This window comes from Palaemon carinicauda, chromosome 7, assembly GCF_036898095.1.
Source record: "Palaemon carinicauda isolate YSFRI2023 chromosome 7, ASM3689809v2, whole genome shotgun sequence".
NCBI lineage: Eukaryota > Metazoa > Arthropoda > Malacostraca > Decapoda > Palaemonidae > Palaemon > Palaemon carinicauda.
This window is the reverse complement of record NC_090731.1, coordinates 161,027,534-161,053,150: the sequence shown is the minus strand read 5'-3', so window position 1 is coordinate 161,053,150 and position 25,617 is coordinate 161,027,534. Positions and strand designations below refer to the sequence as shown.

At 44.7% G+C, this 25,617-nt stretch overlaps 1 protein-coding gene across 6 annotated transcripts in view; it reads left to right on the top strand.

The window, feature by feature from the left end:
- Positions 1 to 25,617, top strand: part of l(2)k01209 (lethal (2) k01209) — an 81,621-nt gene that overhangs the window by 11,242 nt on the left and 44,762 nt on the right. The window contains exon 1 of one of the 6 annotated variants that reach the window (XM_068377062.1): positions 1,451 to 1,580. The exons of 4 other annotated variants lie outside the window; for them this stretch is intronic. In XM_068377062.1, the coding sequence (XP_068233163.1) occupies positions 1,531 to 1,580 (50 nt within the window). In that variant the 5' untranslated portion in view covers positions 1,451 to 1,530. Of the gene's footprint in view, positions 1 to 1,450; positions 1,581 to 4,732; positions 4,831 to 25,617 lie in introns of those variants that run through there. One more of the 6 variants, XM_068377061.1, reaches the window with a different exon arrangement.

Genomic DNA, 25,617 nt, shown 5'->3' with positions numbered 1-25,617 from the left:
TTCAATAATCCATTTCTGACATCTTTCAATCATCACAGCTCTACTCATGTTCACATTTTTACCAAACTTTCTCTTCTTGCCATCACTTTCTAACTCTTTCACAAGTTCAACAGACTCTATCCACTACCACCAATCACCACCATACCATTTGTAAACAGTCTTACAAGTAGTATCTTATCGCACAACTTTACACCAACATCTCACATTCTCTCATAGATTTCACTTCTTCCATAACAATAATGAATTAGTATCGCTTTTCTTTGGAGTCACCACATATAGGTATGAAAAAAGCTTTATATTTAATATAATGTATATATATATATATATATATATATATATATATATATATATATATATATATATATATATATATATATGCGTGTGTGTGTATGTGTGTACACATGTACTTATACATACTACATACAATTTTATACATTTGAATGTATATATATATATATATATATATATATATATATATATATATATATATATATATATATACTTACATACATGCACACACACACACACACACACACACACACACACATATATATATATATATATATATATATATATATATATATATACTCTATATATATATGTATATATATATATATATATATATATATATATATATATATATATATATATATATATATATATATATATATATATATATATATATGATACAGTATAGACATATACGCATACATATGTGTATACACACACACACACACACACACACACACACACACACACATATATATATATATATATATATATATATATATATATATATATATATATATATATATATATATATATATATATATTATAATTTTAATTTAAACCAAGAATCACATGCTTCAATTCAAACGGGTGCCAAACTTAGGCCTAGTTACCAAAATGAAGGACAAATATATTTTCATCAACAGGTTGTTAGCTCTGACGGCTAATCGCACCAGTAAAATTCTTACATGAAAGCACTAAGGACATAAATATTTATAAATGGTTATTTCATATATGAAAAGGCGATCCGTTTGAAATAAAATTGTTATTTAGTTATTATACATACCTGGAGAAAAAAATACTAAGCTTTGGGCTCAATTCTTGAAATAACCAATCTTATGAGCATTTGGTCTTTTATTCCTTATCAAAGTCCCGTATGAACTTTCGAAGAATATTAAGTACAAAATATCACATTGGACGAGGCATTAGGTTATTCCTGTCAGTTTGGTGATCAGCTGATTGTCGTCTGCTATTGTTTACAATTATCCCTATAGCAACCCAGCGTATGCTAGCACACTGTAAGAGATGTACCATTTTTATACATCATAGTATTAAAATTCACGTAAATATTATGATATACGAAGAAATTGTATATGTTTTATAACATAAGAAAGTATATTCAACATTAAAGCTGACATTTTCATCCCTATGACGTCAACAAATCATCAATAATAACACATCTTGATCACTGGCAACAGCTTATGGACGCAAGTGCAGCAAGACTAAGAGTTAACGGAGGTGATGTCTGGTAGATTCAAGCAAGATCCTCCCAGTTCAGCCAGCTCTGACAGGTTCGTATGCATGTAAAATTACCCACGAACCTTTTCTGGTATATCTGGCAAAAATAAGGCCAGGATATGCACCGAGATAACGATAAAAATGAAGTGACGTAAAGGTGCTGACGATGGTGGAGTTTGGGGAATGATGTTTATTGGAGATGGTGTGAAAGGGCTCGCTATCCACTCGTGATGAGAAGCATCAGATGATTGTCCTGGGATGTGAACAATGAGGATGCTGCCAGGAATCCGTTCGTATGCAGGATTGTACATAGAAAGGGGTCTACCCTATGGGGATTGCAATTACACGACGTGTAACGATGTGCCTGTCTAATTTTGTAACCACATGTATCGTTGTTGTTTTTTTTTTTTCTTGTCTACCGTACGGGAGCGTTGAATGTCTATTTACAGTGATTTTGCTAAAATTAATATTAGTGGAGATATATTCCAAGCAGGCCATATATACAGTACTTATTATCATATAAGTATTAACCTTTTGCTAAGGCTAATGATAAATTCCTTCGGTATCGGCTGCTGATCCCGATTCCATATTTTATTCTATTAATGGAAATATGTTAGAAATACACCAGATCTCACCAGCTGTAAACTTTTAAGAGGTGAATTGTATCTTATAAGTTTCCAGACCTAAAAGGATGTAGTTGCAATGTCATACAACCTTATCATTGACTGACTGACAAGTATGGTTGTGGAGGAGGCTAAATTGGGTTGAAAGTGAAAACATCTCCAACTGTTGGTAAACCATGAAGGGTTTTCGTAGTGTCCACATCTTATTCTTCCACTTAACTCTCTTTCCCACTCTTTCAATCTGCTATCCATTCTTACCTTTAAATTCATAGTTGAACTGCATATTTATTCTCGTGCTGCACCTTCGTAGTTTTATACTATAATTACCCCTACACCGTTCGTAAATATTGGTACAATTATTTAGATATTTTATATACATAGCCTCTCTAAATGAGTTTTTTCCATGCAACTTTTTCCTTTTTTCACACAAAAGTTATTTAATTAACCTGTCATTAGTAATGGAACCCCTCAATAGTAATGGAACCCATCATTAGTATATAATCTCACAGCACATAAATCCATTGCTGTTACGTAACAGTTATTAATGTATCACCAAAGTGTCTGATCGGATTCTTCTTTTGATCTATCTTGGTCTGTCATCAATCTTCATTTAGAATTCGAGGTTTATAAATGTCCCTTTTGAAACAGTTTGGCTTTGTCCATTGTAAAGACAGCATGTGGACTGAATACGTTTTTAATATTGTGTTTATGATTTCAGTTAGGCGATTTTTGCGTGTGTGAGTGAGTGGTAAACTATTACACCCATCAATGTAAAATGGGCTGTTTGCCCCTTTGGCAGCCCATATAAGAACTGTAAATTTGCAGACGTTAACACAGGATGCTGGGTGGACATAATGAAATGAGATGGGCCAAGCAGAGACTGGATCAGTAGGAAGGGTGGGACCTGACTATATGAATGTTAAAGTAGAATTCTGACAAATTGATAACAAGTAGATCGTGAGTTACGTTTATGAATTCGTTTAGACGATAGTCGAACATAAAAACAAAATTCTTACTACTTGATAACATGAAGGTTGTAGAGTTTGCAGTCCCATGTTTGTGAAATGGAAGATTTTGGTGACAGAAAACTACAACTTCATCAGCTTCTTTTAATGTGAGTACAGAATATATCATATTTATGGGGTGGGATTTGATTTTTTGTATTGCTGAAAGGGAAGGGGCGGGGTCGCAAGGGGTGTAGCCCCCTGATGAGTAAGCACAAGGGGATCTAAGTCAGGTTAGGTCGGGGTACCTTAAATTAGTACTTATTTCCTTAATTTATTTACAACTCTGGTACAGTGACAAACACAATTGTCATAGAAAATAAGATTGAAATAACAGCAAACTGTTCACCTTATGTTTTATATTTTCGTGATGAGATATGGTTTATCAGGGGTACAGTATTAAAGTATGTTTGTATAGTACTGGTACTGCTAACTTTTTTTTTTTAGGAATTGTTAGAGTTTGGACTTGCAGGAAATTACAGTTCACTCCAAAACTAAAATGTTGGTACTAATGAGTATCAAAATCATTCAACATACAAGAGAAATTATACTTCACAAACGATGGGGAAAATATTTGCAACTCCCTGGATCCAGTTATGGGTATTATTACCCAAATCCTATACATTCAATTTGTATAATATGAATATAATTATTGTCAAGAATATAGTTATGAGAGATGAATAAGCTATTTAAAAGAAATTAGGGTATGACTACCCATGCATTGTTCGGAGATGTTGTAATACTATAAAATGTTTGATGAGTAAGAACAGCATCCTTGTTGTTTGATTAAGATTGTAGGTTGGGGGAATATGAGATTTTGAAGCTTGAGGGATGGTAAATTTTTAAATATTAACCAACAATTAGTATGATAAATTATTGTGGTTTTGAATATCCATAGACCCCCAGTGCAATTCCTTAACCCGAATCCTTTGATATATATTACTGCGGATGTTTATGGTAACTTGTATTTGTGATGGGGTCGTGTGGGAAGGTTTGTACATTTGGGTGGTGACTGCAAAGAAAGAAAAATTCCAACATCAGTGGTTTATGTTGCTGGCCATGTATTTGGGTATAATATTTATTGAGGAACCAATAGTTTCTAAGGGATAATTAACGATAGTTGACATACAATGCATCCCACCAGCTAATGTATGATGTATTGTTATTCATGCTACTAAACGTGTATCTTTTCCTGCTTTTGATTTATTTCCCCGTGAAAATTGTGATTTGTGTGATTTTAATAGATTAAAAAGTTATTTTGTCTCGATAATAGTAAATGACATGTTCCCAGGGTAGATGCATTTAAATAGTATGCGCAGTATTTACTGTATACATGTACTGTATATATAATCAGGAATTTATTTCTTTGTAATCATGGTGACTTTGATATTTTTTAAATTTCTTTGAAATGCAACATGCAGTACATTATAATATATACTGAATCATATTATCATGCTTGTCAGACATTGAATATGTATCTGAAAGCGATTGATAATTAATTTTTAAATGATAAAGAGTTTATAGTTTTTGAGTACACATAAATTTTTGTTTTTATGTTTGCTTTATGCCAATTCCAGTTGCAGCTTTGGATAGTGATGATTAACTTAAGGTAGTTTCTCAATGAGGGGCTTCTGGAAAAAGTTCCGCAGGTTCTCATGCTTGTTTAAGAAATCGAGGTTAGTTGTAGGTGCAAATACCAGCTTTCAGTTATCACTCCTACAGTATTTTTGTTTACATTTGCCTTGAAGACCACAGATATATTTTCACAGGTACTGTCAGACTCTGTTTATCCTGTTGAATGGCTGTAGCTAAATTAACGAGAATGTGCCCTTGAAAGTAGCAATCTCTCTTTTATTTTCACAGGTACTGTCTGACTCTGTTTATCCTGTTGAATCTGTTTCCAGGCTGTAGCTAAATTAACCAGAATGTGCCCTTGAAAGTAGTAATCTCTCTCTCAATCCTTCTCGTAGGGTCAAAGTGGGACAGAAATTGGCAAAATGGGGTTGTTTGCCAAACCATGCAGTTTGCTTGACCTTCCCTGTACTGTACAGTGTACAAATTGATTGTTTGCAGTGACAAAGAATATAAACAATTTAGTGTATTTCCTATACAGTACCTTAATTAGTGAACGTCCATGTGAAAAGGTCATACCATAGGCTAGCCTAAGTTATGATAAGAATTTTCATGCTAAATACCATAATAGCTATACAGTCCATTTCTTTTAGCGAGTCATATTTGCACTGACTCGCAACGTTACCCTTTTAGCTCGGAAAAGTTTCCTGGTCGCTGATTGGTTAGAATTATCTTGTCCAACCAATCAGCGATCAGGAAACTTTTCCAAGCTAAAAGGGTAACGTTGCGAGTCGGTGCAAATATGACTCACTAAAAGAAATGGACTATAGTCTTGGGTAGAGATGATCTTTAAGAAGGTTATCTGTGAATATATTGCAAATTAAAGGGGCAATGAAAATAAATAGAAAACAATTCAGTGCCTTTCATTGAAAATAAATTGAATTCAATATCTTATTGTGAGAGCCATTCATGAAATTAACCTAATTAGCTAATCAAGAAAATTCATTCTCTGATCATACAATAGTACAAAAGTGTTACTCAGTATTCTATTATTATTATCCTGAATTCATTTAACTTCAAGTAATAAAAAATATTAATCTGTCTTATCATTCTCTTTGAGTCATAAATGAATATTAATAGATATGACATGAATATAAATGTTGATAAATATATACCTTATATCAATACAGTACAGTAAATCCCTAAGATAAGAAAATCCAACTTATGAACTTTCAGGGATAAAAACCTGTGTGTGCAATAAAGAAAAAATATTTTAACTTCTAAAAGTATTGTATTGTATAGAAAGATAGTTATACATTCATCATACATATGTAGGGTAGGCTAACTTAATAGTGATAGAGAATCCAGCAGACAGAAAACAATGGAGATTAGGTAGTTGAGGGTTATGAGTGAATACTTTAGTAAATCGTGAATTTAAGAACTTTACAACTTGAGAACCCACTTTTGGAGGACTTCTGGACTTTATGTAGGAGTCTTCTCTTAAATCTCTTAAATTACTTTAGTTGTCCAGTAACTGTAATAACTCGCAAATTGCATTTGTTCATATGCAAAAACAAACCATTATCCTTTTTGTAAGGAACAGTTTTCAGCATGCAAGCTGGACAGCCATTAAAATTGTTAACTAGGTAGTTAATGACAGGTGGAAGGAAGGGCCTGTCAAAGTTTCTTCACTCAAGTTTTTGGCCGCATCGAGTATGGATGTACTATTGTGCCCTCAAATGAACTTTTCATTTTTCTTTTTCTTCAGGAAATGAGTTCTGGTTGTTAAGTCAATGATTGTGTGAAGCAAGATACTCGTTGGGGAGGATGGACTTTACATCCAGTGTTTTTTTTTGTTTGTTAAACTAGCCGTAAATCCACACACACCGTGTTCTTGTTTAGGGCATGATTGTTCTCAATCAACCCCATGTGCTGAGAGTAGGCTGTGGCCTCCTTGTGGTGGCAGACGTTTGCTTTGAGGGGTAGGAGGAGAGCCTTGCTTCTTCCTTCTGCTTTTATTTCATCTTTCTGCTTATCGGGTGTGTCTGCTTTTGCTGCCTGTGCTCTCTCCCCTGGCTCATTTTCCTGGGGAGTGTGCGGCAGGAGCAAAGAGCCCTTTGACCTACGTCGGCGGATTTCAGGTGCTGGTGGTGAGGTGTTCGCCGCTTCCCATCGGAGGTTGGCATATGCTCTTCTCCCGTTTGTGCTACCGCTTATGATGAATGTGACCTAATTGGGTTTGGCCTCCTTAGGTCTTTCAGTTAGGCTCCCCAGTGCCAGTCTCTCCTTGGTTATGCAAGTGGTGAATGCTGTGTCATTGTGTTCCAATGTCAATGGTCGCAGCAGCTCCCCCTCCCTAGGGGTTCCGTGGCTAAGAGCATGTTCCCCGGGTGCAGGAGGATTCCCGTGCTTCCAGTCTTGTGGTTCCTGTTTGAACAACCTTTGTGGTTCCCTTTGACAAGTGTCATGGTCTGGGTTTCTCAGAATTTGCCTCCTATGCTTGCAGAGCCTGAGGGGACGGTTGGAAAGAAGAAGAAACATGGGCATTCTTCTTCCTCCTCTGACCCCCAACTTTGTTTTTCTCTTTGGTTTCCAACTCTGTCGTTTCTTCTAAGATGAAGTCGTCGACGAGAGCTTCTTAGCCTTAGTGGGAGGAAGGGGTCCTTCAGCACCACCTCGTTTAGGAGGGGTGTGTGACACCTGAGTTGTTCCCTTCCAAATAGGGAGGGAACGACGGCCTAGTGTTTTTATATCACTTCTTCCAAGATGAAGAAGGGGGCTGATGCATGTGCCCGGGCCTTGACCCAGAGTTATGACTCCATGCCTTGGCCCCGCATGTCTGGGGCTCTAGGCTCCAATTCTTCTGTATCCAGGTTGGATACACAGCCAATGCATGATGCCAGGGTGTGACCCGGAGTCTTGGTCCTGGAATCATAACTTGGATTCCTAGGTGTGGCAGTGTTGTCCAAATAGGCCTTATGTTTTGGGGGCTGATGCGATGGCCTTGGGTCTCCCCTATTACCTTGTTGTCTGGGTGCCACAGATTGTTTGGCCTCTATATCGGGGCCCTTAGGGCTGATGCACGGGGCGGGGCCAGTGATTCTTAGTTTGAGCCCCGAGACTTGATCCTTGGATCTGTTACTTGGGTGGTCTGGTTATATGCTTGGAGCAGGGCCTAGATCCCATATCATGTCCCCCTGATTACCTTGGTGCTTGGTAACAGAGTGGTACAGTGATAAGGGTCTGGATATTAGCTCGAGACCTGTGTCACGTTACCACCCCCTGGGCATCTTTGATCGGAAGGGGGTAGTGTGGCCAGGAGTTACGTCCCTGAACATTCGTTCCTTCCTGTGGATGAAGTAGCTTTGTCATTTTCCATCCCCCCTTCTGCTGGGACTTGGGTTCTTGACCTCCCTTCAACTTGCGATACTTCGTTAGAGCAAGTGAAGAGGATTGCACCATTCAAAGTCTTATTTGCATGCGGGCAAGCACTAGAAGACCCAAGAGTATTGGGGTGGAAAGATTTTCTCCCTATGAGGCACAGGAATGTGGCCATCCTTCTGCTCCGTCTAACAGAGGAATAATATGAATACTGTACTTCCTCTATAATTGCTGTGTCAGTTCCAAGGATCTTTTTCCCACTGTCCCTGGCCTTTCCTGGTCGCCCCCAGTCGACGATTTTGTTGTCGGTCTGATTTAGGGATGATAGGTGGGGTGAGAGGGCTCTCAGATCTCCTTTGTCACTAAGTCAAAGAACCTAGGTCCTGTGCCGAAGGAAGCAGATTATTCCGGATTAGAACTTCTGTCTGATGCTCATGTGCACATTTGAGGGTGCGAAGGTCAAAGGAAGGATTCCGGGGATCTGCCCTTGGAGGGTTCCTTGGCTTTTGGGCAGCACTTATGTGTCTCTCAAGGGCCTGAACCATCCCTGGGGTAGATTGCGGCACCCCATTCCTAGGTAAGTTTTCCTTAGAAGTGGCTGTCACCTCAGGACTTTCTCTAGTCCCTAGCAGGACCGCCCATAGTTTCCAGGAAGGAACTGAGGTGCATCCAAGTAGTGGGGCAATAGAAAAAGGGAAGAGTGTTACGCTTTGCAGCACTCCCCACTTTCCTCTTTTGCTGATAGGGTACTCGTCCCTCCAACATTCTGGAGAACCCTAGTCTTGCGGACAGAGTTAGTCGGGATGTCGAAAGGGATCTCTCGAAGAATTTCATTAGAGAAATAGTTTTTGCTTTCCACGGATGTGAATACTTTTAGTAATCGTGCATCAGTTAATTTTTTATTATCTTGCTTCTCCCACTACTGTTCAAGGGATCTTCATCTCTCCTAGGGCCAACGACACTGGAGATTTTGGTCGATCTGCTCCGTTGGCTAACGGGGGAGTTTGGAATGGAGGAGGATTATGTGGCTCTATTTTAGGGACAAAGCGTTACTCTCTGGATCTGACGTGATATGGGTAAACTACACTTCTGAGCCCTATTCTTTAGATCCTGAAGAAGGTCGCTTCCATCTTCCCTAGATGATGGTGAGGATAGTGGAATATATACCAACCCTTTGATCATCATATGCCAGGTATACTGTGCTATGCCAAACTGTGATCCCCCTTTGGGGAAAGGGTCCGTACATTGACCATATTCCAATCTTTTTGATAGGCCAGGCCCTGTCAGTCTTATAGACAGATAGGTTGTTGCTGGAGTCATCTTCTTCGCTCCCATATAGGACAAGGTGGATTGACATTTCCCGGGGGAGAAAAGGAACTTTCCATTTTGGTTCTAGTGGGACTGCCAACCCACCAAACAGTGAGTCTTCCTACATAAAGGACAATGATTTGTATCTGCGTAAGAACAAATTACAAATTTTTTAAAGTAATTTTTATTTTTCAATATTAAACTTAGCCGGTGATTATATAAGCTGCAGCTCTGCTGCTCGACAGAAAACTCTACGTTCAAAATCCGCCAGCGATCGCTATGCAGGAGGGGGTGTACTTCAACAGCGCCATCTGTCGTGCAGGTACTCAGTACTCAATGTAAACACAGAACACAATTTTCTCTCTGTCGTGCCACCGGCAAGACCTACTAAATTCGCTGTTGCTAACTGGATTGGTTTTCACATCTTTTTGGTGAAGTACACATTTCTAGTTTTGAGCTTTCGCTTTGCAGGCTTTATCTTCAATACATCCTTGCATTCTTTTGTTGATATCGGATTATTTGTTGACGACTTTGGATAGTTTTTGAATTCCCCTTTGACTAATTCAAAATGGCTGACCCTTCTCAAGTCCCTAAATTCAGGAAGTGTAATGCTAGGGACTGTTCAAGGCGTCTTCCGAAGGCCTCTATCGATCCTCACACCGTTTGTTCCAATTGTCGGGATAAAACCTGTCAATTGGAAGATCGATGTGAGGAATGCGTTGGGCTTTCGGAATTCGATTTTATCGAATTCCAGAAATATACACGTAGGCTAGAGAGAGATAGAGTCAGGAGAAGTTCATCTCGCTCCGTTGAATTTTCCTCTCCTCATGCCCCACAACCTATTCCTTCCCCTGTAGTGGTTGCTCCTGATCCCCCTTCTAGCACTCAAGAACCTTCGATGGCAGATATGATGCGTGCCATCCAGGCTCTGGGTGAGAGAGTCGAGTCCTTGGCTAGTGACCGTAACCAGCTCATGGCAGACGTCAAGGAGCTGAAGTGCAAGAGTGCAGTGGGTAGTGATAAAGTGAGTGGTAGTGTTGTGGATAGTGTTGCGCTTGAGGGTTCGTCTGTTCGTGCCTGTCGTCCTCCCAGTCCGGGACCTCTTGCAAGCTCCCAAGCCCAGGGGAGAAGCAATGTCGTACGACCAAAGGGTTCGAGAGGCTTTAATCAGCGAACAGACGTTCCCTCCGTGGTTTCGGGCGTATCTACCCAAGATCGCCCCACCCACACAAAGACGAGAGAGCCCATTTATTCCTCGTCTGCGGAAGAGGTTTCTCGTAAGAAACCATGGACCAAGGTCTCGCGGCCTCTTAAGCGCAAGTCGGTCCCTTCCGCGCAAGTCCAACGGCCCAGTTGTAGCCACTGGGTCAGTTCGGACTCGCTGCAGTCTTCCGACGACTGCTCACCTCCTAAGAGAGGCAAAGCGGTACCGCATCAGGCAGTAACACCGTCTGTTGCCGCACCTGCTCCTGTAGACCCTAAGTGGTCTTTGCTGCAGACCATGCAGTCTCAGCTAACGTCATTGATGCAGGACTTTCGTGCGGAGAAGGTTGACGCTGCACCAACCTCTAGCCTACAACCACCCACGGTTGTGCGTCCGGTGGACGCTGAGGCGACCTTCTGCCACACTCCAGCTGAGAGAGTCCCGCCACCCATGCATTCCAGTGTACCCTGCCAGCCGCATGTTGACGTTCAGCGACGCACGGAACCTTCCGTTGACGTTCGCGAGGTACAACAACAGTCAAAGTTGTTTTGTTTTGACGCGGTGCGTCAACCTCCGCAACCCAGTGTGGTTACCTCTACTCGCCCACATCAGACTAGACAGTCTGGAGTAGACGCTTTGCGTCCCCGCGCTGCTATGGTTGTTGCCAGTTCTCAGACTGGGCAACAGTTCCATGACGTTGCGTCCGGTTCAGTCACGCGTGCACCCGTGCTGCCGGACTCAGCTGACCAGCCGATTCCTACTCCTTTGCCGCTTCCTCCTCAATTCTCAGATGATGGATTCTCTGATGATGACGACGCTGCACACATTGACGACCCACATACGGACATTGACGAACCCAAGACCACGCAACCCTCTTTGGACTTTAGGAAAGTTCTTGCTCTGTTCAAAGAGTTGTATCCTGATCAGTTTGTGTCTGCGGCTCCACGCTCTCCGCCGTCAGAGTTTGCTTTAGGCACGCAGTCATCCGCACCTGCCTTTACGAAACCCGTCCTCGCCCGCTCGTCCAAGAGAGCTTTACGAGTTTTAGGAGATTGGATGCAGTCCAAAAAGAACCTAGGGAAGACAGCATTTACGTTTCCTCCTGCGAAACTCTCTTCCAGATCGAGCGTCTGGTATGCCACGGGAGAAGTTCTCGGCTTGGGAGTTCCTGCCTCTGCCCAGGGTGACTTCTCAAGTCTTGTAGACTCTCCCCGCAGGCTAGCCATGAGACGCTCTAAGATATGTTGGTCTCCCTCGGACCTAGACCATCTGTTGAAAGGAGTGTTTAGAGCCTTCGAGGTCTTTAACTTTTTGGACTGGTGTCTGGGAGCTTTGAGCAGGAAGATCTCCCCATCTGACAAGGAATCTTCCTTGCTCATAATGTCCTGCATGGACAAGGCCATACGTGACGGATCCAGTGAGCTTGCGGCTTCGTTCGTTTCCGGGGTCCTCAAGAAACGGGAGAACTTTTGCTCTTTCCTGTCTGCTGGAGTAACACCGTGTCAGAGATCGGAACTTCTTTTTGCTCCTCTCTCAAAGTGCCTTTTCCCAGAGGACTTGATAAAGGAGATTGCTGCCTCCTTGATTCAAAAGGACACTCATGACCTGGTTGCGTCCTCTGCCCGCAAAGCCACCCCTTTGCCTACCTTGTCAAGACCCAGGATGGACACTCCAGCGTCCAGATTCATTCCGCCCTTTCGTGGCAGAGCCTCCAGCAGAGGAGGTGCTCGTGCCGAAGGGAGACGTGGGAAGAAGAAAGGTACCAAGTCCTTTAAAGGCAGAGTCTGACTGCCACCTTCTTCAGACAGCAGTGGGAGCCAGACTCAAGAACTTCTGGCAGACCTGGGAGAAAAGAGGCGCAGATGCACAATCTGTGAAGTTGCTCAGAGAAGGGTACAAGATCCCGTTTGTACGCAAACCCCCTCTAGCAACGTCTCCCATCGATCTCTCTCCCAGGTACAGAGAAGAAGACAAGAGACGAGCTTTGAAGCAGGAGGTGTCTCTCTTACTAGAAAAGGGAGCGGTAGTCAAAGTCCGGGACCATCAATCCCCGGGCTTCTACAACCGTCTCTTCTTAGTGGTAAAGAAGACAGGGGGGTGGAGGCCGGTGCTAGACGTCAGTGCGCTGAATGTCTTTGTCACAAAGCAGACGTTTGCCATGGAGACCACAAAGTCCGTTCTAGCAGCGGTCAGAAAGGAAGACTGGATGGTCTCTTTAGACCTAAGGGACGCATACTTTCACGTCCCCATCCACCCAGAATCCCAACCTTTTCTGAGATTCGTTTACGAAAAGGTTGTCTACCAATTTCAAGCCCTGTGCTTTGGCCTAAGCACAGCTCCTCTTGTGTTTACGAGGCTGATGAGGAATATTGCCAAATTCCTGCATTTAGCGGATATCAGAGCCTCCCTCTATTTGGACGACTGGCTTCTAAGAGCTTCTTCCAGTCGTCGCTGTCTGGAGAATCTAAGGTGGACTCTAGATCTGATCAAGGAATTGGGTCTCCTGGTCAATATGGAAAAGTCCCAACTGGTCCCATCCCAAACTATTGTGTATTTAGGGATGGAGATTCACAGTCAAGCTTTTCGGGCTTTTCCATCGGCCCCCAGAACAAGTCAAGCCCAGGTATGCATCCAGAACATGCTAAAGAAGGAACGATGTTCAGTCAGACAGTGGATGAGTCTGATAGGGACGCTTTCATCCCTGGAACAGTTCGTTCCTTTAGGGAGACTACACCTCCGTCCCCTTCAATTTCACCTAGCTTTTTACTGGAAAAAGGACAAGACGCTAGAAGCGGTCTCGATCCCCATTTCCGAGAAGATGAAGTCTTGCCTGACTTGGTGGAAGGACAGTATCAACCTCAGAGAGGGTCTGCCACTGGCTGTTCAGACCCCTAACCACGTTCTCTTCTCGGACGCATCGGACACGGGCTGGGGTGCGACATTAGACGGTCGGGAATGCTCGGGAACTTGGAACTCGAATCAAAGAACGTTACATATCAACTGCAAGGAGCTACTGGCAGTTCATCTGGCCTTGAAAAGCTTCAAGTCCCTCCTTCAAGGCAAAGTGGTGGAGGTGAACTCGGACAACACCACGGCCTTGGCGTACATCTCCAAGCAAGGAGGGACCCATTCTATGACGTTGTACGAGATCGCAAGGGACCTCCTCACCTGGTCAAAAGATCTAAACCTTTCTCTAGTAACGAGGTTCATCCAAGGCAACTTGAATGTCATGGCAGATTGCCTCAGTCGGAGGGGTCAAATCATTCCAACAGAATGGACCCTACACAAGGATGTGTGCAAGAGACTGTGGGCCACATGGGGCCAGCCTACCATAGATCTCTTCGCAACCTCGATGACCAAGAGGCTCCCAATATATTGCTCACCAATCCCGGACCCAGCAGCAGTTCATATAGATGCCTTTCTTCTGGATTGGTCACATCTAGACCTTTATGCATTCCCCCCGTTCAAGATTGTCAACAAGGTACTGCAGAAGTTCGCCTCTCACGAAGGGACAAGGTTGACGTTAGTTGCTCCCCTCTGGCCCGCGAGAGAATGGTTCACCGAGGTACTTCAATGGCTGGTGGACGTTCCCAGAACTCTTCCTCTAAGAGTGGACCTTCTACGTCAGCCTCACGTAAAGAAGGTACACCCAGGCCTCCACGCTCTTCGTCTGACTGCCTTCAGACTATCGAAAGACTCTCTAGAGCTAGAGGCTTTTCGAAGGAGGCAGCCAGGGCGATTGCTAGAGCAAGGAGGACATCCACTCTTAGAGTCTACCAGTCGAAGTGGGAAGTCTTCCGAAACTGGTGCAAGTCAGTATCAGTATCCTCGACCAGTACCTCTGTAACCCAAATAGCTGACTTCCTATTATACCTGAGGAAAGAAAGATCTCTTTCAGCTCCCACTATCAAAGGTTACAGAAGCATGTTGGCATCAGTCTTCCGTCACAGAGGCTTAGATCTTTTCAACAACAAAGATCTACAGGACCTCCTTAAGTCTTTTGAGACCACGAAGGAGCGTCGTTTGGCTACACCTGGTTGGAATTTAGACGTGGTACTAAGATTCCTTATGTCAGAAAGGTTCGAGCCACTACAATCAGCCTCCTTTAAAGATCTCACTTTAAAGACTCTTTTCCTGGTTTGCTTAGCCACAGCTAAAAGAGTCAGTGAGATTCACGCCTTCAGCAGGAACATCGGATTTTCATCTGAAACGGCTACATGTTCTTTACAGCTTGGTTTTCTAGCCAAAAACGAGCTACCTTCTCGTCCTTGGCCGAAGTCGTTCGATATTCCAAGCCTTTCTAATATGGTTGGAAATTAACTAGAAAGAGTCTTATGCCCTGTTAGAGCTCTTAAGTTCTATTTAAGACGAACTAAACCTTTACGAGGACAGTCAGAAGCTTTATGGTGTTCTATTAAGAAACCTTCTTTGCCTATGTCAAAGAATGCAGTATCCTATTATATCAGACTGTTGATACGAGAAGCTCATTCCCATCTGAGTGAGCAAGACCAAGCTTTGCTGAAGGTAAGGACACATGAAGTTAGAGCTGTCGCAACTTCAGTGGCCTTTAAACAAAATAGATCTCTGCAGAGTATAATGGACGCAACCTATTGGAGAAGCAAGTCAGTGTTCGCGTCTTTTTACCTTAAAGATGTCCAGTCTCTTTACGAGAACTGCTACACCCTGGGACCATTCGTAGCAGCGAGTGCAGTAGTGGGTGAGGGCTCAACCACTACATTCCCCTAATTCCATAACCTTTTTTAATCTTTCTCTTGAAATGTTTTTTATTGTTGTTTTTGGGTTGTCCGGAAGGCTAAGAAGCCTTTCGCATCCTGGTTGATTTGGCGGGTGGTCAAATTCTTTTCTTGAGAAGCGCCGAGATTAGAGGTTTTGATGAGGTCCTGTAGTATGGGTTGCAACCCTTGATACTTCAGCTCCTAGGAGTCGCTCAGCATCCTAAGAGGATCGCGAGGCTCAGTAAGGAAGACGTACTTAAAAAGGCAGAGTAATTGTTCAAGTCGACTTCCTTACCAGGTACTTATTTATTTTATGTTTGTTATTTTGAATAACTGCTAAAATGAAATACAAAATCCTTAGCTCATAATAATGTAAACAATTAATGCTGGTCTCTACCCACCCCCCTGGGTGTGAATCAGCTTATATAATCACCGGCTAAGTTTAATATTGAAAAATGTTATTTTTATAATAAAATAAATTTTTGAATATACTTACCCGGTGATTATATATTAAAGGACCCTCCCTTCCTCCCCAATAGAGACCCAGTGGACCGAGGAGAAAATTGAGTTCTGTGTTTACATTGAGTACTGAGTACCTGCACGACAGATGGCGCTGTTGAAGTACACCCCCTCCTGCATAGCGATCGCTGGCGGATTTTGAACGTAGAGTTTTCTGTCGAGCAGCAGAGCTGCAGCTTATATAATCACCGGGTAAGTATATTCAAAAATTTATTTTATTATAAAAATAACATTTTTCCTAGCTTTACAAATCCGAGTCCTTTATATGGAACATCCCTCCTTAACCACTCCTCTCAGTATTGAGCTGAAATGTCATAAGTGAAAAGACTTTAGTAGGTAAGGAGGCGAGGCTCCTCGCCTTCATTTCTATTTGTCACTAACTACCTATTTAACAATTTTGACAGTCTTCCAGCATTCGTGCTGAAAATTGCTCCCTACATAAAAGGAAAAATACAAATTATACTACCCACCTGGTTGCCTTATTCAGAATTGAGTTGCAAAGTACAGGTGACTCTCCCCATAAACATCCTATATTTAAGGTAAAGGTTGATAGTCTTGGACTGTAATTTCATGGAGAAATATACACACACTGTACAATACTTCTCCAACTGTCTCTGCCTCACCTAGCTGGGATGGTGTAGGTAATGGACCCTTATCATAGCTTAGCTAGCCTAGATGCACCAGGTATAGTCAAAAGTAAATGCAGATAAGAGAAGTATTAAACTTTCATCCAATCTCTTTAATTTAGCCTAAAACAGCCACACCTCCTACTTTCACCATGTCTGTTATGAAAAGGTGGATGTAAACACTGTAGTGACGGAACATAAGGTTATCCAATAATTGTAGCTGCTGTCACATAATTTGTGTACACCGTCACAAGCACTTGTGACTGGGAATCCTGTATACTTGAAATTTTACACTGCAATGTTATGTAATTTAGTGTGCCTTCACTTGAATTTTAAATCTAGGTTCCTTCACAGTCATACGAAGGTTACCTGGATATATTAAGGTTTTATGCATTTTTGTTTATTGTGGCATTGTAATTTCATTCAAACATAGGTTTTACTTCCACATCAGTGTTTAGGACTAAATTATAAAACTTTCCCATTTCAACTCTGTCAAGCTTTTTTCTTATTTTATATCACCATTGTAAGGCAAGAGGTATTTATGTATTTTTGACAGCACAAAGTATTACTAGCAATGGGTCTTACAGATTTTGGCTGATTATATGAGATCCTTCGAAGGAAAAGAGAGGTTCAGGCTTTGTTTGGTTCTACTTTTTTTTTCTTTTATTAAACTGTACTGCACTTTTATGTACGTACAGCATTCGGCTTTCAATTATTTTTTCTTCACAGAACTAGAAACTAAACTATAATGGATTTAAAGTTTTCTGTGTTTGTAAAGCTAGAAATTGAAGACATTAAAAGAAAAATATGACAAAAACAGCCTTTAGCAGCTTTGATATAACTTGTTTGTACTTTTTTAGATAACTTTCTTGGTAGACAGTATCTTAATGCACTCAAGCAATCTACTGCATGCATTTTCCTTATTTGTTTAACACTTATGAGGAACTATAGAAAAGGACTTAGCATGAAAAATGTTAGAAAAATACTGTGATCAGGTATTGTTCCAACATTCATACAGACTATTATTTTACATGTACAGTGTCTTAAGGATTTTGTTATGGCACTGTGCACCTGGTCTTTGTTATTATTGTATTTACAAAGGTAAATTTTAGTGATTGGTGTATGTTAGGATGAAGGTATGCTTCTACTTTGTTGTGTTGTGTGTTGGTATTTTTATGGTCTTTTTGGGGTTAAAGTGTGTGAGCTCTCCAAGGACTTAACTATTTAAGGCTAGAACAGTGAATCCAATACAACCTGATTACCAGAAAAACATTGATCCCTTGCTCTAGAGTCTGTGTATCAGCATCAACGTGCAGAGCACGGACTTAGTGAGTATAAGGGAGACCTCCAAGTTCAGGCTCATTTGAACTTGCCACAGCACCTATGAAGCTGCACATTGTCTGCTAGGCATGACGTTATGTGCGGTATTCTAGAAAATAGCTTTCATTCCAGTTCTCGCCTTAGTACCTACATCACCAACAGGCTCCTAACTATTATTCCTGATTTGTTGTCATAGAAAGAGCTTTGGTATGTTTGTTTGCTTCGCTTTCATGCGTTATTAAGTCGAGTACCCATGTTCAATATAATTCTTCTACTTGGGAGTTAAATATGTGATATAATGTATTCATTACGGCACCGGGAGTCCTTTTAAGTGTTTTGTTTACCTTGTTGGTGAGTCACCGGTTCATCTGGTGTCGCTATTCATGCATCTTTTCCTTGTCAGTAAGGTCCCTCATAAAGTTTTCCAAGCGCCCTTCTGTTTGTCACTCATTGATTGCCCTGATTTGTGTTTTATTTGAAATAGTTTTTAGTTATTATCTACCTGCATTGGCAGTATTAATTACTGTTATGTTTGTGAAGGGCTTTGCTTGCTGGCACCCTTTTATGGCTCTTCATTCAATAGTACACATTGTAAGTGCAGTGTATTAAAATTTAAGAATTGCTTCTCTCCTGTAACTTTTCTATCATTATATCCTTAGATAGTCTAGTTAGATTAGTGTACATCCCGACATTCACGTGGTTCCTAGATGATATTGTAGCATTCCATATTTGGGAGGGGCTATCCGTTCAGCCCCCTGACTTACAGTTTATCCCTACAACTTGAGGGAGATATATATTTCTTATGTGATGTTATCTAGGTGAGGGTGGATATGTACCTGCCCTCCTACATTTGGGTGTTTTGTGATAGGTATGACTGGATAGGCAGACTTTTTTGTTTGTATCGTTCCATATTCATCTGATATGGGTATTGGCAGGATGTGGGAGAGCTAAGTCTAAGTAAAGCCACATGTTACGCAATTTCCTGGGCGGGCATGCCTATTCAGTGTGGGTTGATGTAAGTACTGTAGTCTGACTGGGTAGTCAGGCTTCTTTATGTTTTATCCTTCCATACTCATCTGCTATGGGTATTGAAAGGAGTATGGAGAGTAAGATAGCCTCGCATGTGGTAGAGCTACATGTTATTTATTTCGTCCTCATATAATAGATGTTGGTGTAAGGAAGTGCGATTAATCAGCCTTATTCGTCTGATATGTATATTGGAATAAGTATGAATGGTTAAATAGCTGTGTATGTTACATTAAATCTGCCTAGGTTAAATCTGGACAGACTCTATAGTACCGTATCATATAGTACGTAATTCTTCCGGTTTTAAGCCTGGTTAGGCTCACTTGTGTAGGATTTTTATCCCATGGCTTGCTAAACCATGTGGTTATATGAGGAGTGTACAGACTGTCTCAAATGATGTAGTGTGTTGTCATGGTATAATGTAAGTTTGTTCCAACAAGGAGTACTTACCTAGAACTACTTTCTTAGGAGTATCTGGGATCTTCTCCCTAACCGACCAAGAATTTTGCGCAGTTCCTCCTATCTCCGTTTTCCCTTGTCGGGTCCCTCCATGACGGATGGATACATGCCCTGAGGCAACCCGGGGTCAGCGCGCGTGGGTGCGCTAGTAGGTCTTTGTCGCCAGTAAGCATCTGGTCACGGTGTAGATAACATCTCGCCACTCTCTCTCACATCCTGTCCGACCCACCATTGTGTTCCACGTGTTCCCTTTGTGTTTTCCCGTTCATATCCCTTCCTTGTGTTACTTATGTTGCTTGTGATTACCCTTATGGAATCCCAATGTCGTCGTCCCAGGCCTAAGGCCGGTAAGTCATGCGAAGCATGGCTATCTAAGTTGAACATCGATTCGCACACGTTGTGCTCCACGTGTCGAGGCAGAGTGTGCTCGCCTGCTTCCACGTGTTCGAAGCGTGAGTCCTGGCCAGAACTTCAGTGGACATTGTTTGGCACAAAGAAGAAGAAGACATCGAAGCGGTCGCCGAGGAAGCCTGGTCTCGGTTCTCCGTTAACGTCTCCTTCAGCTCCTTCGGAGAGTGGTTCCCCTTCCCCTACCCAGAGTAGGAGACGAGGTAAGTCCGTTGCGGGGAAACAGCCCATTGCTGTTCCCCATGAGTCTGATTTTAATAAATCAAATTGCATTGTGCCTACGCAGACGAGTGTTGAGTCTGCTGTTGTTACGGGAGTGCTTTCTGTAGACGAGGTTCTGGTGCCCGCAGGACCCGTCTCGAGTGAGGATCCGGTGGGGGAAAGGTCAGGAACACCAGCTCCTTCTCCTCCATCGTGGCAGTGCTTTTCAGGTACAGCGGTTTCAGCGGGCGACCAAGACAGGGAAAGACGAGCAACGTGCTCTTTGGACCCCGACTCCATTGTGTGGGCGGCGCCAAGGACGCCCTTCAGGTCACCCATGCGGCAAGAAGAAGAATTTTCTGGCTGGTTTGCCTCACATGGGTCACTACTCACGCCCCCGGTGCCTTCTGTTGCGCTACCTCCTGATTTCATGCAACCTGTCACCCCGGTAGCACAATTGCAAGCCCCCATGTTGGTGGCAGAGGATTCAGAGGACTCGGATAGCTCCTCTTCTTCTTCTTCGTCTTCCTTGGATGTTACCTTGTCCTCCAGCTCTTCATCGTGGGGAGACTCCAGCGACCGGGAGATGAGGATAAAGAAAAAGAAGTCGAAGAGGAAGAAGTCGAGCTCGAACTCAGGCCCGTCTAGGAAGAAGGCCAAAGTTGCAAAGAAGAAGAACAAGAAGAAGAGTTCCAGAAAGAAGAGGGAAAAATTAGGTAAAGTAGTTTTTCCCCCTTGCGGGTCGAACAGTGCTCTTGCTGCTCCAGTGCCTGCCTCGGCGGCTGCTGGAGCCGCTTCTGTGCCCTTGCCCAGTGTCTCTTCGGCTCCGTCTACGCTTCAGATGCAGCCGTTGACACACACTCACTTTCTCTTGCCCTTGCCCGGCAAGTCACCGGCTCCATCCGTTCAGTGGAGGCAGCCGCTGGCTCAGCCCGGCAGCATTGTTCCCACACCCAAAGTCTCACCGGCTCCATCCAGGCATCGGATGCAGCCGCTGGCACAGCAGGGCAGTCACTCTCCACGGATTCCTCCGGGAGGGGCTAGACCCATGACGGCTATCTCCTCCTCGAGGGCTCCATCCGTGGTGGAGGCAGCCGCTCTATCGAGCCGGCCGGATGTCAGGGATACGGACGCCCCCACGGATCCATCCGTGATCGAAGATGCAGCTGACACGGAGGATCAAGTGGTAGCGGGCTTAGTAGATGCGAGAGAATGTTCGCCTGATGAAGTATCCTCTTACAAGAAAGTATTGGCACTGATTCGGCACCACCACAGGGTAGATGAGCCCAAACTGTCCTCAGAGCAAGCCTGGCTTTCGGGTTTTAGTAGGATGGTGGATAACCCTGTACAGCAGAAACTATCCTTGGTCCTACCAGTGGCTCCAGACGTGTCCCTGGGCATGGATCACGTCGACCGGTTTGTCTCGGGGCACAAGAACTCCCTCAGGGCCCAAGGATCCTTCAAGCTCCTGCCTGGACTGAGGACCCAGAAGAAATTTTAGTGCCAGACGGACTGCCTACGGAGCCTCGGACAATTGGAGAAGCCGTCACGGCTCTGAGCCAGGGCAGTGCGGATGACAAGATCCTTACTGCCCCAGTGGTCTTCTCTCAGGCGGAGGCCACTATGATGGAGGACACGTCTCAGGATATCATCAATGTGGCCTCCTGGTTGGACTGGTGGGGATGCACCTTAGCAGCTTTTCAACTCTCCCACGATCTCTCGGTGCCGGAGAATCAAGCTATATTGTATGAGCTCATACGTAATGGGGGCAAAGCCATGAAGTTCTTAACGTTCGAGTCCTTGACTCAGACAGCAAACTGGATCTTAAGAAGGAGAGGTAAGGTGCTTAACAGGCTCCCCCGTAGACTCCCTGAACGTGAGGCCAAATTCCTGAGGATTGCTCCGGTGTGGGGTGAGACCCTGTTCCCGCTACAGACGGTAGCAGAAACCATGGAAAGAGTGGGGAAACTGAAAGACTCGGCTGAGCCTAGGCAGCCAACAAGACGTCCTCCACATAGAAGACCGTCTGTGGATGGGGCCTACCCGCCTATGCCACCAGCTAGACAGGAGGCCCCCTCCCCTCCCTGGCATCAGTCCTCGTGGCCCTCTCGCAGAGGTGGTGCCCCAGCCCATGCCTCCTTTAGACAAAAATACTCAGGCTCGAGATGAGGCCGCTCAAACCATCTCCCCAGAAGGAGATAGGAAGAGAGGCCCCCTACACCTTCCCACGCCACAGGTGGGGGGATGCCTCAAATACCATTGGCAAGCATGGCGGGACAACGGTGCGGACTCATGGTCCGTGGCAGTCCTCAAGGAGGGATATAGGATTCCCTTCCTGACAGAGCCTCCCCCTCTGATTCCCGAGCATCGGGCGGAGTGGCTGGCCCCCAAGGATCACATGAAGAGAGCATCCTTGCAGGAGGAGGTGTCGGCCATGTTGGACAAAGGAGCACTGCAATCCGTTGGGAATCGTCCCCGGGGTTCTACAGCAGGCTCTTCCTGGTGGAGAAAGCTACGGGGGTTTGGAGACCAGTCATCGACCTCTCGGCCCTGAACAAGTTCATCAAGAAGACGTCCTTCAAGATGGACACGCCGAAGTCGGTACTGGCAGCCTTGAGGGAAGGGGATTTCATGACGTCCCTGGACCTCAGGGATGCCTACTTTCAGATCCCCGTACACCCCTCCAGCAGGAAGATCCCCAGGGTGAAGTGGGGAACCCAGTCTCTACAGTTCAGGACCCTCTGCTTCGACCTGTCACTGACACCTCAGGTGTTCACGAGGGTGTTCACCGTAGTATCAGCCTGGGCACAAAGCAGGGCATCAGGCTGATCAGGTATCTCGACGACTGGTTGCTGCTTTCAGCCTCAGAGGCAGCCTTAAAGGAGCATGGGGCAAAGCTGTTACAGTTCTGCACAGAACTGGGGGTTACCGTCAATCTAGAGAAGTCCCAGTTGGTCCCCACCACCAGGATGACGTACCTAGGGATGGTCCTGGACTCCCAGGTAGCAAGGGCATTCCCCTCTCAAGAGAGGCTGGACAATCTGGACCATATAATTTGTCCATTCCTAGCTAATGCACCAATGAGAGCCAAGAATTGGCAGAGACTCGTGGGCCACCTGGTCTCGTTGGAGAAGCTAGTTCCTCAGGGGAGGCTCAAGCTGAGGCCGGTCCAGTGGAATCTGAAAGACCTCTGGTCACCGGGAGACCTGCCTCAGTCCTTAGTCATGATGACTCCAGCCACCAGAAACATGCTCCTCTGGTGGTCCGACAGGGCGAACACTCTACGGGGTGTGCCTTTCGCGTCCGCTCCTCCGGAGATGTTGCTCTTCACAGACGCATCAAAGGAGGGGTGGGGAGCCCATCTGCTCGAAGAGACAGCAGAGGGAAAGTGGTCCCCGGAGGAGAAGCTCCTCCGCATAAATCTGCTCGAGCTCCTGGCAGTTCAAAAGACCCTCGCAATATTCGCCCATCGACTACGGGAAAAACACAATAGCCCTCATGTGTGACAACGCCACCGTGGTGGCCTACATAAAGAAACAAGGAGGATTGAGGTCAAGGGAGCTGTGCGACCTCACGGCTCGTATCCTGGAATGAGCCAAGAGGAAGCACATCATTCTCGCAGCCAGGTTCATTCCGGGGAAGAGAAACGTTCTAGCCGACAGCCTCAGCAGAGCAGGGCAAGTAGTGGGGTCGGAGTGGTCCCTACACCCATAAGTGGCCCAGAAGGTCCTACAGTTGTGGGGCTCACCGGTGATAGACCTGTTTGCCACAAGGCTCAAAACGCAGCTTCCCGTTTTCTATTCTGTGCCACACCCGGCAGCAGCGTTCGAGGACGCCTTCCAACACTCATGGGACGGACTCGATGCGTATGCCTTTCCCCCCTTCGGGATTCTCAGGCAGGTGCTCAACAGACTCAGACAATCAAGGGCTACAATGATGACTTTGGTAGCGCCTTGGTGGCCGGAGAGGGAGTGGTTCGCGTATCTACAGGACCTGGCCACCCTTCCTCTGTGGCCCCTACCAATAAAGAAAGATCTGCTGCACCAGCCCCACTTTCGAAGGTTTCACGAAAACCCTCAGTGCCTCCAGCTACATGCGTGGAGGTTATCGAGCGTCTATTAAGGAAAGAAGCATTCTCGGAGAAGACAGCTTCGAGGATGTCAGGGTATCTGCGGAAGTCCTCGATCGTGGTGTACCAAGCCAAGTGGGCCACGTTTGTGAAGTGGTGTGCCACACAGAATCTGAAGCCTCTGGATGCATCAGTCTACAAGATTGCAGACTTCCTGGTCCACCTGAGGGACGACTTGGGGTCTCCATTCCAGCCATCAAGGGGGTCCGAGCGGCCCTGGGATAGGTCTTTCAACTCGGAGGCATAGACCTGGGGGCTTCTCGCCAGATTTCCATGCTCATAAGAAGTTTTGAGCAGTCTTGTTCCCCCTGCGCCTCTCGGGTCCCGCAGTGGGACGTGGCCAAGGTTCTCAAGGTTTTGACAAGGCCTCCCTTCGAACCCCTCAAGGATATCCTAGATAAAGACCTCACCCTCAAGACAGTGTTCTTGCTAGCTCTGGCCTCAGCCAAGTGTGTGAGTGAGCTCCACGGCTTGTCATTCGAGGTCTCGCACTCGAAAGGGTGGAAGGACCTGTCCTTTAAGTTTCTGCCTGAATTTGTGGCCAAACCCAGCCATTGCAGACCCGAGATTCGAGGGGTTCTCGGTCGCGGCAATCCCTCACTGGGACAACCCGGAAGACTTGCTCCTGTGCCCAGTGAGAACGGTCAGGAAATACCTTAGCAGGACAGCCAGACTCCGGCCGGGCATCAAAAGTCTGTTTGTTTCCTCAGGCCCAGTAAAGAAGGCAATGTCAAAGAACACGATCTTCTGGCTTCGGCAAGTCATCAAGAGAGCTTACGCCAGTGAGGGGTCTGCTATCTCGGGTACCCCGTGACCCCATAATATTAGGGGTCTTAGCACTTCTTTGGCATTTGACAGCAACATGGCAGTAGGCCAAATCATGCGAGCAGGCACATGGTCCAGGCAGTCCACCTTTACGGCCCACTACCTGAAAGACTGCACGAGGAAGTCCTTGGACGCCTTCTCCATTGGACCAGTGATTTCCGCCCTGCAACAAGTGTAGAGCTAAGGCCTCGGGTAGCCCGAGGGAAGTAATTGCAAGCTACACAAGTTTCCCCCTTACTCCCCTTTCCTTGCTATCCTTTTTCCCTTCCCTTCCCTCCTCCCATGTGAGAGATGGATGTTTTGGAAGCCCATGTCCGTATTATACATAAAGGTCAGTTATACAAACAGGTAGACTTTTGCGTGCTTCCCCTGACTCTCCTACCCTGTTCTGTGTGTTGTCTGGACCTAGCTGCCTATCTAGGTCCCGTGTCCTGGGATGGTAGTGGTGGGTCTTCGAGCCTGTAAGTCCACCCCCGCCTCCTAAAGTGTAAGTCTCCTAAGAAAGTAGTTCGAAGTAAGTACTCCGTGTTGGAACAAATGACAAATTTTAAGTACATACATACATATATCAAGGCACTTCCCCCAATTTTGAGGGGTAGCCGACATCAACAAATGAAACAAAACAAAAAGGGGACCTCTACTCTCTACGTTCCTCCCAGCCTGACAAGGGACTCAATCGAGTTCAGCTGGTACTGCTAAGGTGCCACAGCCCAGCCTCCCCCGTTATCCACCACAGATGAAGCTTCATA